The sequence below is a fragment of the Halictus rubicundus genome, chromosome 12, assembly GCF_050948215.1.
Source record: "Halictus rubicundus isolate RS-2024b chromosome 12, iyHalRubi1_principal, whole genome shotgun sequence".
NCBI lineage: Eukaryota > Metazoa > Arthropoda > Insecta > Hymenoptera > Halictidae > Halictus > Halictus rubicundus.
The window spans coordinates 7,819,755-7,833,601 of NC_135160.1; the positions used below are offsets into that span (position 1 = coordinate 7,819,755).

General features: G+C 39.5%; 2 protein-coding genes across 5 annotated transcripts; both read right to left on the bottom strand.

Moving 5' to 3' along the window:
• Positions 1 to 330: 330 nt before the first annotated feature.
• Sf3b1 (splicing factor 3B subunit 1) lies at positions 331 to 8,818 on the bottom strand. Of its 4 annotated transcripts, XM_076797882.1 has the most exons (18): positions 8,699 to 8,818; positions 8,315 to 8,493; positions 8,124 to 8,210; positions 7,887 to 8,013; positions 5,774 to 5,853; positions 5,533 to 5,700; positions 5,130 to 5,346; positions 4,137 to 5,005; positions 3,545 to 3,902; positions 2,874 to 3,166; positions 2,676 to 2,801; positions 2,298 to 2,519; positions 1,851 to 2,033; positions 1,587 to 1,775; positions 1,327 to 1,502; positions 983 to 1,255; positions 692 to 908; positions 331 to 539 (listed from the first exon to the last, which is right to left on the bottom strand). In XM_076797882.1, the coding sequence occupies exons 1-18, from the start codon at positions 8,724 to 8,726 to the stop codon at positions 381 to 383; spliced, it is 3,951 nt and encodes a 1,316-aa protein (XP_076653997.1). In that variant the 5' UTR covers positions 8,727 to 8,818; the 3' UTR covers positions 331 to 380. The 4 variants fall into 4 exon arrangements, with proteins under 4 accessions (XP_076653997.1, XP_076654002.1, XP_076654001.1 ...); XM_076797887.1 differs by lacking the exons at positions 8,124 to 8,210; positions 8,315 to 8,493; positions 8,699 to 8,818 and adding an exon at positions 6,191 to 6,259 and having other exon boundaries at positions 7,887 to 7,903; XM_076797886.1 differs by lacking the exons at positions 7,887 to 8,013; positions 8,124 to 8,210; positions 8,315 to 8,493; positions 8,699 to 8,818 and adding exons at positions 6,191 to 6,259; positions 6,538 to 7,859.
• Positions 8,819 to 9,485: 667 nt separating this feature from the next.
• On the bottom strand, positions 9,486 to 11,929 carry LOC143360100 (uncharacterized). Its single transcript, XM_076798669.1, has 5 exons — positions 11,494 to 11,929; positions 10,917 to 11,189; positions 10,503 to 10,848; positions 9,931 to 10,345; positions 9,486 to 9,842 (listed from the first exon to the last, which is right to left on the bottom strand). Exons 1-5 carry the CDS (start codon positions 11,911 to 11,913, stop codon positions 9,635 to 9,637), a joined length of 1,662 nt encoding a protein of 553 aa, XP_076654784.1. The 5' UTR covers positions 11,914 to 11,929; the 3' UTR covers positions 9,486 to 9,634.
• Between the last annotated feature and the right edge of the window lie 1,918 nt (positions 11,930 to 13,847).

Sequence of the window (13,847 nt, forward strand, 5' to 3'; positions counted from 1 at the left end):
ACATTTTCCTTCCGCTACAATACAAATGATAGTTAAGGGACTATCTAAATCGATACAAATTATAGTAATCAATGTTGTGAAATAATTGCTCTAATCGTGTGTGATATGAAACAGTTTATTCATATAAGGACTGACACATATTTCTCTTCTCAAGTAAGTCTGCAATTAGAATTGATTTTTAATGGGACATTGACGTGTGTATTAAAGACGTTTAAGAAATAAATACTTTCGAAGATCCACTGCAGTGCGTGTCTACCTTATGTGTCACGTGACATACGACTATCCACTAATTCTTTTAAACGATAATGAGCGAATTATGCTAATCTCTCGTGAAGATTATAGAAATGTATAATACACATCTTTTACATGTACTTAAATTATTACAAAACGTAGTCCAATTCGTATCTAATATACTGATTCTTTGGATCGTTCATGATTCGAGGATAACCAGCTACGAGAGCATCCTGTCCGCCTATATAAAGAGAATTATAAATTTTCCAATATACATCGCGTACTTTTCTTGCCGGGTGGAATAATCCCTGTAATTAAACAAGCGTTTATTGAATACTCGTCACTACTGGTTGCAACAAATTCTATTTGGTCAGTGCAAAAGTTTGTGCTCGATTTCGTATTCAAATATAACAATGAATTAGGCATCAACTTTTACATTGATCTAATATAAATCACTCACCTGCAAAGTGTATTGCAATATTTTAATTGGCCCGAGAGCGACGCGTAAGCCATCCACAGCATCCATAAAAGCTTGCACCAAATGTGGAGAAGTTTCGAAAACGTTGGGCCACACATGATTCAGTAAATGTATCAGTGCGTCTTCGCATCCGAAACCATAAACGCCTAACGCCATGTGTTTAATCGCAGCGCAGGCAGTTTGCCTGTGCACTAAATCCCTGTGACGAAACAACAAACAGATAATTAATCGGTTGTAATTTTCTAAAAACGAAAAAAGAATATAATTCTTTACCTGTCCATCAATGCATCCTCTAGCAAGGGACTAACAGCATAAATATAATCCTTTCCCATTTCTCCGATATATTCGAACAAAAAGGATAAAGACTTCAGTACACCATTCTGCACGTTCAATTCTGGTACTCTGTACTCGTTCATCAACGCAGGAAGCACCGTGAACGGACTGCAGGTTTCAGCGACGATAGCTATGGCTACAGTAGTACACACACGATTTTGACGTTCTTGTACTTTCAAGTTGTTCAACAGTGTTGCTAACACGTCGTGGGGACTGTAAAATATTGAACAAGTTTAGAGTGTTGTTCCAGTTTGAATTGTTTCTTTAGAGAATTGCATGATTACCCTATCGCTTTCGCAATGTAACCAAAAGTGTTCACTGTGGCTCTCCTAATCGCTTTCTTGTGAGCTTTCAGCAATTCCAAAAGTTCGAAACATATTCTCATCCATTCCCTGGCGGATACGTATTCGGGTCCTCTGTCTGCGATTCTACCTACAAGATCGATACAATTTTCTTGTACCTGCGAAGCAAAATATTTCGTTAGAATGAACAATGTACAAAACCTGTGAAATGCGTCGTTAATTTCACATAAATGGACACCAACCTTCTCATGCCTGTTCTTCAAGATAGGTGTTAGCCGCGGCAACAAATCTTTAATCGGTGGAGTCATTTTTGTCATTCCAATCACATTAACAATAGCTTTTAACGCGCCTAAAATGCTACCCAATACCTCGGGATATTCTTCTCCTAAGTATTCGTAAAGAACGACGCCCAAGTGACCCATTAGTTTCTCCTGTGAACACAATCAAAATATATTATTGATTTTTCATTAAGAGGATAGGTCAATGTTAAACTAAATGAAGTTTACCTCTTGACAGGTTTTCATGACGACTGCGATACGCGAAATCAAGTCAGCGGCCTGTTGTCTCACTTTGGCCGATTTGTTGTTCAACCTCCACAATATTGTACCACAGATCTGTGGCAAGTACGCCTTCACTCTTTTTCCTAGTGTGTTCACAATGGTACCGAACCCGTTAAGCATAACAACGTCCTGTAATAGAAGATTTGTCAATCGAAATCATTGCGCCAAGAGCGCAGATTTAATCGCTACATTTGCTACTGTAATAACTAAACAGCGGATCTTAATGTAAAATAAAACATTTCTGCACTATTTACAAGGTACTGGGACCAAATAAAAATTGATTTCTTCCATTAATCATTTTACTAAGTTTATCTTTCTACTATTTCTTGTTTTATCTACTCATTTTCATCATAAATGAATAAAATCCGCTATCTGGTGGTAACAATTACAAACCTCTGTTGTCTGCTCCTGGAACGCGTACAATATACCGTCTATGAGCTGCTCTTCCAAACGGGAGTCGACATCGGCAGCTCCCAAATTACCCATTATTTTCTCAATTGTCTCCATAACCATCTTCCTGTACTGTTCGTTTTCATCTTTGAGATCATCCACTACTCGATTTATGATTTCCGATGCACCAACTTTATTTGCGATTTCCACGGTTGTGTCCACAAGCTACAAAATTAAATATAGCATCAACTTCAATTCCTTCGTTAAGATATGTCCACAGTGAAGCCACATCGAGCAACTTTTTGTCGTCTCTTGTTGCCTTCTTCTCTTTTTACGAAATAAAAAGCCTTCTACTCAATTATGTATGAAACACTTGCATACCTGTCTGTAATTTCTGCGGTCCAGAGCCATACGATGATTCCAAAAGTGCTTAAAGAAATGTGGAAGGATTTCATCCTTGATGTACTGTGCTTCCACACCATCCGTTCCACAACATTGTTTCACTACCTGTCAGATTAATTGGATTAATAAAATTAATATTATGGTATTATTTCATACTTTTCAAATAAACCTGCTTACTTTCAAAACGATCTTCTTCATTTCTTCGTCGGGTGACTGGAACTCGCGAATAAGGATCAACATTACTTCACGAGTATAGTAATTGGCGTATTCGGCGTCCATGAGAGGAATCAAGTATCCAATAGCTTTCAAAAATGCAGCCAGACCCTTTCCTCTGTGCGTACGAATACCTTTCCAAAGTGGTTTCAAGACAGAGTCAAAGCTCTCGATACCGTACGGCGTTGCTGCTTCAGCCAAGGCAGCGATGGCCAAAGCAGTGATAGTTCGGACTTTCTGTTGTTCATCGACCAAGCCTGCAAAACCACCAAGATTCATTTAGTATGTGTAATATGACGAAACCTCTATCCGCAGTGATCAGTAGACTGCGTGTATTTAAGCAAAACAAAAATCTTAATTAATTGCAAGACATAGGAACCAAATAGGAATTTATTTCTCTCTTTAGTGATTTTATGGAACAGTAAGAAATGTACCTCAAATTCTTAATACCTTAAATTCTTGCAATGATTTTATAGTTTGAAATTATTAGATTGTTCATATGAGCGATCATTTACTACCACGTCTTGACTACACATCACATAATGTTGTCGTCAAAAAGTTTATTTTCTCATACAACCATTTTAGCCATAAATGCATAAAATCCGCAGTTTAGTGGTCAACGATTATCAACTTACCGTGTTCTATAATTTCGACTAAACTCTTCAGATGCGGCAGTATAGCGCATCCCATAAGAATAGCAATTTGTTGGACTATCTTGATACCTGTGTGACGCGCTTGCCACGACTTTTTACTACGACACACAGCTTTAAGGAATGGCAACAACGAGGGGATTCCCAACGCTGACGCTACGACAGCGAAAGCTCTTGCTGTCGTGTTACGCACGTATTCGTCGATATTGTCGATATCCGGTCTCATCGTGGAAATCATCGTCGCCAATCCGGCCGCTTTCGCCAGATTCGATATAATTTCTCTACCCTCTACACGCGCATAGTAGTCTTCGTCAATCAACAGTGGTTCGATAACCACCAGAATCTGAAATACAAGTTTTACGTTTATAAATATCAGGTATCATTAGACAGCGAATTTTATGCATTTATGGCAAACAAGGTAAGTGCAAATCGAAATGGTACAAAAACTGAAAGAATTTAAAAGTACCAATGTACTGTTTTGAGCTTTTTGAAGTTATTAAAGAAGGAAAGAAATTTCTGCTTGGCGCCAATTCCTTGGCATGATAGTTTACAGGTAAAACAGACTTTCGAAACTCACTTTGTGTACGTAAGGTCTGACCAAGTCGTCCAGTTTGTACAAAATACGGTCGATGACCTTTACGAGAAGATGCCGCTCTTGATCCTCCAGCGTGGGGGACATCAGGAGCGGAAGTATTTGATTAAACAACGGACCGGCACCAAATTCTCTAGCCTTGTCAGTGATCTGTCTGAGAGCCGCTTTCCTCATCGGCGGTGTACCATTTTTAATTTTCAGAAGGAGCTTCATAATCTTCCTCTCTTTCTGCTCTTCAGGGCTGAGCGTTTCCTCGTCCACGTCGACCAACAATTTGTCAAAATATTGTGCGTCCTCGGGCTTCATGAAAGGTAGATTACCTTTCGGTTGATTGTCTACAAATTTCGCAGTTTTGTCCTCCGTTTGAATGAAGAAACCTTGCGGAGTGCCAGCGATCGGAGTCGGTGTCGCAGTCAGCTTCCTCGCGGGTGTACGAATCGGTATGTACCCTGCCGGTGGCTGAAGAACTTTGTATCCAGGTGGAAACAGAGCATCCAATTCGTCGTCGGAAAGGGGTCTGTTTCTTTCGTCGATTTCCCGCTCCCAACGGTAAGCTTGAAGCTGTTCCGGTGTCATCGACATTAAATGTCCTGGCGTGGGAGTTGCCAATCCCATGGCCTTCGGTCCAGTCGGTGTCACTCCGCTCGGTGTCAAGATAGATGTCTGGTGGGGTGTTGTTAATGGCGTTGCTGGAGTTTGTGGAGTCATGGATCCAGGCGTTTGATTCGAGGGTGTCTCGTCCCATCGACTTCGACGTTTGCTAGCAGACGGTGTCGGCGTCTCTTGGATCAAATCTCCCGCGACACGGTCGGTCCTTGGTGTCTCGGCCCAACCACTACTGTGTCCAGGTGTTTCTGTCGATTCGCAACATGTTATTCTGATTAAAAGTGTGTGCCATCAATTACGAAACTGTAGCAAAAGAGTCATTGAATCTTTCATATAATCCTTTTATCACTCTTGGTAGTAATGCAGACTTACCGCGTTCAGTTTTTGGCGTTTCATCCCAACGATTTCTTCGGCTCGAAACAGTTTTCTCGTGAGAAGGGGTTTCTCTGCCAGGAGTAGCTGCGCCAGGTGTTGCATGTCCTGGAGTAGCATCCCACATCCTTGTGCTCACACCCGGTGTCGCACCAGGAGTTTCTCCTCCTTTACCGTGACCGGGTGTTTCATCCCATCTGATCGCAGCTGGTGTTACCTGATAACAAGCATAAACAAATTAACACAATTAACCCCTTAAGTGATTAGCCCGTGACAATCACATGCAGGCGTAGTTTTAATACCGAAAAATGGAATAAATGACTTTCATATATTTTGTACGCCATTTTTTGCTTTTTTAAAATAAAGAGCTATTATTTACTAACAAAATTATCTGATTATTTACATCTGCGTTATCCCAAGAAGTTGGTGTTGCAGTAGCACCGCTTGGCTTTTTAGGAGTTGGAGCATCGTCTGTTTGATCCCAACGACCTCTTTTTTTCGGTGCTGGTTTTGGTTCACCGTTAGCTTTTAGAGTTCCCTCTTTGGCTTTTTCTGCTAGTTTCTTTCTTAACTGAAAACAATTTGTATAAATATTTAAGCATCAACCGATAAGTAGATTGAAAGTGTTCAATGTTTGATCATACTTCTGTTTCTTCTCCTTTGAGCAACTGTTCCCGCATAATCTCTGTGTAGGTTCTAGAACCGATGTCTGGAGTCTTGCCACCTGTAATCAAGAATCAGAAGTCACGCAAAGCGCAACTATTAGATAATTGTTCGAAAAAATGCTCAAACTTTCGAAAACTTCTGAACATACCTAGTCATTTAATTGTAATATTTATCATTAAAATGCCCTTAGAATATTTTGGTATATATATTCTAAGTAAACTACTGAATTCACTCTCATTTCCACGTTGCGTATATCGTGAAATGAAACGGTAAACATAAGCTCACTGATAAATACTTCATTATTTAGAGAATTTGTTGCAAAAACACGAAATTCCGATTAATCGTACAACGGGTTCGAGAGAGCTGCAACAGCAGATGGCATATAGCATACGTACGTGAAGGTTTGGTGCCATAGGGAGCATTGTCCTGCTCAAGTCTTCCACATCGAAAAATACTTTAGCCATCTAAAAATCAACTCATTCTCGTTATTAATAATATTTGCACACCAACCATTCATACTATTTTTCAATATTTATGTTCTCGCAAAAATAATCTCATGATACAATGAGAGTTTAGAAAATGCCGGTTCCGAATTCAAAGTACTTGAACAAAAAGAAAAATCTACGATGGAAGAGATGGAATGAAATATTAAAGAAACTTAAAAAGCAACGTGAAAGAAAAGTCTCATTGTATCATCCATAGGACATGACTTTAATGCCGTGACAATTCAATCTCGCTTAACCTTCGACATAGTATCCTCGGTAAGCAGATGATTCCAAATGTGCAGACCGTCACTAAGATTGGAAAAAAATGTATACATTAGTATGTATTTGAAAGAATCACATTCATTCTCTTCATTCAAGCCAGTTTTTTCTACTTCACATTGCTTCCACAATCTGAGTACAAAAGAAATCTTAAATCTAATTAACTACTAATAACCGAGGTAATATCTGAAGCAAATTACTTCCGAGCATTAATTGGAAGACAATCAATTTCTTAGAAAAATCATAGAGCCCGTTCAGAGTCAACAAAGCAATGTAATTACATTTGATTTATTCCTCGGTTATTATTGCTAACAATACTACAGCAATATATAATATACTAATTAATTAAATATCCATAGGGACGTGATTTCGATCGATGTAAACAGAAATGTATAAATTGTTTAATCAAACGCTTCTTTAATTAAAAGTAACTTGCATTTGCTGTAGTATTAACATAGTTAATATCTTCGTTTAATATATACACTAGCTTACTTAAGTAACATACAATTTCATGTGAATCAGTGTATAAAGACTTTGATGTTACAAAACATTCAAATAGTTAAAGATGCCAAAGGTATAATGCATGATGTATGAATCGGAATGTACTATTAATAATTTCAAATAAAATCTTCACTTGCTTTTGAATGATTCACGAGAGAGACTAAAGAAAATGTGATTTCACTGAACAAACAAAATTAAATGCTATTTATAGGTATCCATGATTTTCTTTTCTTTTCTCAACAAACTTTGAATTCTACGATATGAAGATTAAATGAGAAGTAATAATAACGCATTATGAAAAATTAAAAATACATTGGCAATGTACTAGTGAATCTTCTATGTAATAATTCACTTTTAATCACATATGCTGTATTATGACCTAACATAGAAAAGCCAACTTAATGTATACTCGATTATTACATGGTTTTCGTTGCTGCATATTATTTTTAAGAATGCACATCTTTTTGCATGCGAACAAAATTAAACCTTTTTAAGTGGACTTTTCTTTTTGATACACCATTAGCGTATCTACTATGACTGGTATGAGTTTATTCGCTTATAAACTGAAGTGATATAAGCTTCATTGTGCGTATATTTTGATGCAATATAATCAGTATAGAATCACATACAACGTTCGATACTTTTAATAAAAGTTCGTTTTTTAATACTATGCTTTGTTGTATGCGAATTTATAGTCATATTACTATCGAGGTGCATTACATTGCTCCAAAATGTCAACAAAGATAATGGTATGCAAACACACTTAATATCTAATTACCTGTTTGGCTTTTAGAAGTTGTAACTTATGAGGAAAAAAAATACCAACCTTCTGCGAAGGGATCAACACGTTCTGGAGATATAATCATTCTCCGTCTTTTTTGTCTATATTCATCTTCCCTATCTGCTATGGTGGGTCGTCGTCTGTCTGCGAATGGATCATAATCCTTTTCACTCTGCAAAATAAATATTATCAATACTAAGGATCAAGGCCACACTAGTTAGAACACAGTTAACACTAATTTGGTTAAATATAATAAAGTATGCTTTATCTTAAAATCCTTACCTGTGCAACATCGTTGAGCAGTGCTGCCGGAGCATTGTATCCTGGTCTCTTATTGGTACTAAATGTAGTTGGTTCATAATCTTCATCCTTAGTAAACAAAAAATAATAATAATATCATAAAGACATCAGTACGACCATATTAATTCTATAATATTTCTATCCAAACAAATATCAGAATAAAATAAGATTACCTCAATTTCATCATTGGCTGCAATTGATGTAACATAGCCTTCATACTTGTTGTTACTTCCATCATAGATGTCTTGATCATAAAATCCAGTTTTCCCTAGACCTACTTGTTCTTTCTCTGCTGTCGCATTTTGTATTTCTTTCTTCTTCGATTGTATTTCTCTGATTTGTGCTTCGATATCTATAAAGTATCAACGCGTATTAGTTCGAACTGGTAGCGGGGTTAATTGCCATTGATAATCGGTGTTGTAATCGTTAAGCGTGTCAAATATTGCTGAACTCTGAGAAATGTTATACAAGCATTTATCGTCACGAGAAATGATCGGAAGCATCGTGTAAAATATCGGTGTTGAATTAGCGAATACTGTAGTCCATAACAAACAAACCTTCATGAGTTCTGGGAATGGAATCCATCGTGTGGCGTTGTAACCTGACAGTAACAGAGTTGCCAGATGCAGGGGAAAAATGGCCGCTCACGGATAACGTGACGTAGTAGGCAATGATGAGATATTGGACGGGTTTTCTCGCGCATGCGCGGCGAATTTAGCATCAGTAAAGTAAAAGTTTAGGTAAAATGGGGTACCTTGGTCATTCCGCATAATTTCGCAAAAACTTTTATGATTTGATTTTGAAGAATGAATGTGTAACATGTGTATGTCATCAAATATTAATAATAACTTATAAAAAATTCGTAACACGCTTGTCTCGTCGTTTCGTCCTGAACTCTTCCGGTACTTTCCCGCCAATAATAGTACCCCACTACTTTCTCTACAATATATAAATACGTTACTGCGCTGGACGCGCATGCGTGAAAAAACCTCTCCAATACCTCATCGCTGAATGGCGTACTCTGTGTCGGTTTTCAAACCTAAAGGCAAATACCTACGACGCCCATGTTGAAAATAGCCAGAATGTTGCACTGCCATCGATACATGAGAACGGACTTAATTTCAGGACAAGAGTTCGAATGAATGTTAAAAAATGTTTGATTAGAACGAAAATCCGATTCAGGAATATACGTGACCACAGAGGAAATGAGAATGTCCTGCCTGGGATTTTGGTGTCCCCGTAATTGACTCGATTTTGAAGGGATTCTTTGAGTCAATTTTAGAACGTGTTCCCGAAGGAGTTTTTGGATGTTTAAGGGTTCAAATTGAGAATGAAGAATAACACTTGTTTTCGAATCGGCAAATGATCCTAATAATATACATCAAGATAAATATTTAAATACTCTGGCATTCAAATGTTTAGGTGGCGCTTCGTTTAAGATTATTTAAATGTCGAATTAAAATCCTCGCTTATCATATAATTAAAATAGTGGTTCATTCTTTCGAAAGACTATGTCTCGAACTCTTAGCAATTCCCGGGCTCAGCTTCGAAGAATGTCCCGGACTTATTATAACAGGTATCGCTTTCGAGACTTTCGTGGGTGGTTTGAGCATCGAAATGCGTCCAGACGAATTCAGTGCTCCAAACTTACTAGGTGTGCCGACTCGAGTTTTCGTCGTACTATCTATTTTTGTTATTGTACTGGAATAGAAAATAAGAAACGTGATTATATTAGCTCCACGAAAGCGGAAAAGAGAAAAATCGATAAAAATAACAAATGATTGCATACCTATTTAATGAATTCGATACACGCGTAGCACTGGGTATAGTCACATTGGACTTTCCGTTGGTTGGCAATTTCTGTCCGATATCGATAGGTTTCGATGGCAAAGAGAGACTCGGACTCGACGAAGGAATATAAAAGCTGCGGCGTCGCAACGGCGGCTTCACATTCTCTTGTTCAATTTGCATGTTTCTTTTAATTATCGCTGGAGCAACTGGATTGCTGGCACGCGGTGCTTTCGTCGTCTGCAATGAATTCCTCGGAGCTGGTTTCACCAATGCTTGCATCTCTTTTGTAAAACGGTTCGAACTTAACGACGGTTTGAAGCCGCTGATCGTGTTTGATCGGGTTTGCCTCAGAGGAGTGACAATTGCGGCAGACGAAATTTTCGCTGGTGCTGATTTCACGGATGCACAATCGTCTGTTGGAAGAACATTTAAAGAATTAACGAGTACTTCTGTACTACAGATGTGAATTTAAAATTATTTACAAATGTAAAATTGTTTACAAATGTAACACAGTAGAAACATTCAAATAGTTTATAAGTACTGTTGTATTACATTTAAAAAAACGATTACCCTGATTAATAGAAACGTCAGTCGAAGCAACCGACTTCTCGGTCAGCATTTTGAGAGCCTTTTCTAAATTGTTCTTGGCTCCTATTATATACTCTGCCAAATTTTTCGAATTTTCTTCTCCCACGATGGAAAGCTGCCCCAAAGATTGCGATAACTCATCTGGCACAGTGGGAGAGCTCGTAATTTTCGGTGGCGATGGTCGTGGCTCTCCTTCCACGCTTCTGTTATCAATGTCAATGTCCCATGTCCTCTGGCGTTCTAAAACTTGCTTCTTTGGCTGAGACGTTGAGGCGTTTTGACTAATGGAAGGCCGTACGTCGTTTCCTTTTTCGTTTATGGAAAATCTCTGCAACACGTAGCAATATTTCTCTTCGTGTTTTTCAACTTCTACTCGGCCGTGGACACGATACTCACATTCGAATTACGTAAACAGATTTCTGGTTGCGTGTAACTGCGCGAGACGCCGATCTCCCTTCGCAAATTCCCCTGTGAAGATTTGGTGTCGTTCGACGCGGAGCTTGAACGGGAAACGTTCAAACTTGTGTCTATGTTACGGTTCATGTCCGGTTCGCAGGTGATCGTTTCGAATAATCTCTGCGACACGTCTCGCAAAACTCGAATAACATCTTTTGGCAATGTGGGCAGCAGATTGCTGCCGGTTTCCTCCACGTTGCGCGCGATGTTGTCCTGCAACAGATTCGGCGCATATTTGCGAAATAAATTTGCTGAAACTGCAAACTTATTCAATTGAACGTAGACGAATCGTGTACATCGTCACTTTACAAATAACGTGTCCTCTTTATGATAATTAAATTCGAATGAAAAGAGTTGGACCTAAATTCCAGTTTTCTGGCAACCATTTTAAATTATTAAATTATTCTTCATATCTGATTCAGTAATTTAAAAAAAGTGAATAAATTCGAAAATATTTTCTCGTTTTTGGTAATTTTCAAGATCTCAAGGTTGGAATACTTAATGGATTATTACGTACTGTACTTCCGAGGGGAGCAGTGCCACTGATGCTCCAAAAAGAAGCATCGTTGACGTGATCGGAATTAGGACATCGGCAGGTGACGTCTCCCAATTTTAAAATCGCCTTCATTTTGGAGGTGCCGCACTCGATGGTAACTTTGAGGGTGCCAGGCTCGGACGTTGAGCTACTCGTCTCGTCTTTTTTTTTAGCGCAATTGTTGCTATCTAACGAGAGAAGTTTAAATCCAATCGCTTGAAAGAAACTGGCTAGGATCGGCACATCGAGCCTCGACTGGCTGTTGTGCTTCGAATCGTCGTTTGATTCGACGTTTGTTTGTTGCATTCCGCTTATCCATCTGAGCACCCACTGGTAAAACTTTCTTTGTGCATTGGATTGGAGTGCACTTTGACTGCCGAAAGAACACGTGCTGGTATCCATCGTAGACAGACATTAACTGAAAGGAAACGGCAAACAGATTGTTTCCAGGTTTCTGTTCAAACTTTTTCACCTACCGTGTCAACAGTTCGCGACGAGGCGAATGTAAACATTGCTAGCGACACTGATTGTCGAGAACCAGCTTGAATAATATGTATATTTTGTTCCGAAGGAAGGTGGCACTGGGGTCATTCCACGCGAAATCGAATACTTTTTGGAGCAATGTTTCGGATTTTGTTCAAATTTGAATATGTTGTAGTTTTTAGTGACCTATGAATGAATCTCAAACGATTTTAAATGACCATTGGTCTATCCTAAACTAGCTAGAGGTGGACCAAGGTACACAAGTGTAGCTCTGGAGGACCTCTGGTCAACCCCAAAGAAGGAATGGGTAAGCCAAGGAGTTCAGGCCATGGTAGCTCTGCATGACCCCTGGTTAGCCCCAAGGTCCATGGTCCTCCTGGGAGGAGGAGCCAATTGGTGCCCCCGGGAAAGGGGGGGCGGAGTAGAGTTGGCGCGGGGGGATTCCCTGCGTCTTGAGGTGCCCTCACCGTTGGGGGCGGTGAATTTGGGGGCCCGGGGTGCGGGCTGATCCGGGCCCCCGGGAGGGAGCATAGCTCCCCCCGTGATAGGACGACACCCCCCGGATTAGTTTCCCAGTATGGGGGGTGTCGGTTCCTTCCCTCCCCTAGGGGAGGGGGATCCGTGGGGGGTTTTGGGTAAGGAAGGGTCGGGGCGTGCCGGATCGCGCCTCCGACGGCCCTTCCTTCCGGTGGCGGCGCCTTCTTGCCGGGGCTGGTTCCTTCGGGATACCGGCTCCGAGCGGGGCACGAAGACTCCGGGAGCTGTGGGTGGACCGAGCTGGGGCTCGGGAAGCTCAATCCGAAGAGTACTCGCGTGATCCAGGCACCCACCCTTTAGCTTAGGTGGGCATGGGTTGCGTAAAGATATTTTCCCCACGAAAAAAAAGGTCTATGGTCCTCCTGGTCCCGGAGCCCGTCCGCTTCTGCCCCTGCCCAGCCCGACCCGATTGACTGCCTGAGCGCGCTCGCCGAGCGCACCCCAACTAATTTTGGTAGATCTCGATTGTTGTGATAATTAATTAATGATGAATTTATTATTTCTGGCTGTTTAATGTTTATAACAATTTCTTTTGGTAATGATATCAACAAGCACTCCCTTAACTATCTTGCCATCTATTTAATTAGTAAAAATAAATTATAGAACTCGAGATACAGAATAACTTTTAATATTCAAATACATTGGGTGATTGGTCTACTTCTATACCTCGTCTGTGGTTTGGTTTATCTTATTCCTCGTCTGTGGTTTGGACAGCTTCTACAGAGATGGCGCTACAGATATCTTCTGTTGAACATAAATCAGTGTATTCTCAGGAAAAAAATATAAAACACAACAATTAATCATGTTTATTGCCCAATATTTATTCTAAAAAATATAGCGCTCCATGTAACACTATTACAAAAAATTTATGATTTTAATATCCATTATAATTTGTCTATCATGTTTATAGAAATAGTTACACGTTTGAACAAATTTAATTTCATAAGGTTCCCTAAATTCGAAATGCTATGAAATCGTTATTAATTACATTTTCGCATATATTTCATACAACAAATCCGCAATCTAATCGTGGCGTTCGTTGATTCACACGGCGAACATTTTAGCTGCGGAGCGTATAAAAATAAAAGTGACCTCTTTAAGTTATTTAAATTGTTTCAATTCAAAAAATGTTTGCAGCTAAAAATAGGGTAAAGAAGCATGTTATTGTTACAGAAACATTTTCGCTGAGAGTGCGATGAACGACTCATTGCTCCGAGTACTGTTTTTATTGCTATTGTCTTAGTACTGTTTCAACGATAATGAATTTGTTTTTTTAAAGGGAAAAGTCCATCTCTAATAATCGTGTCAGGGAACAG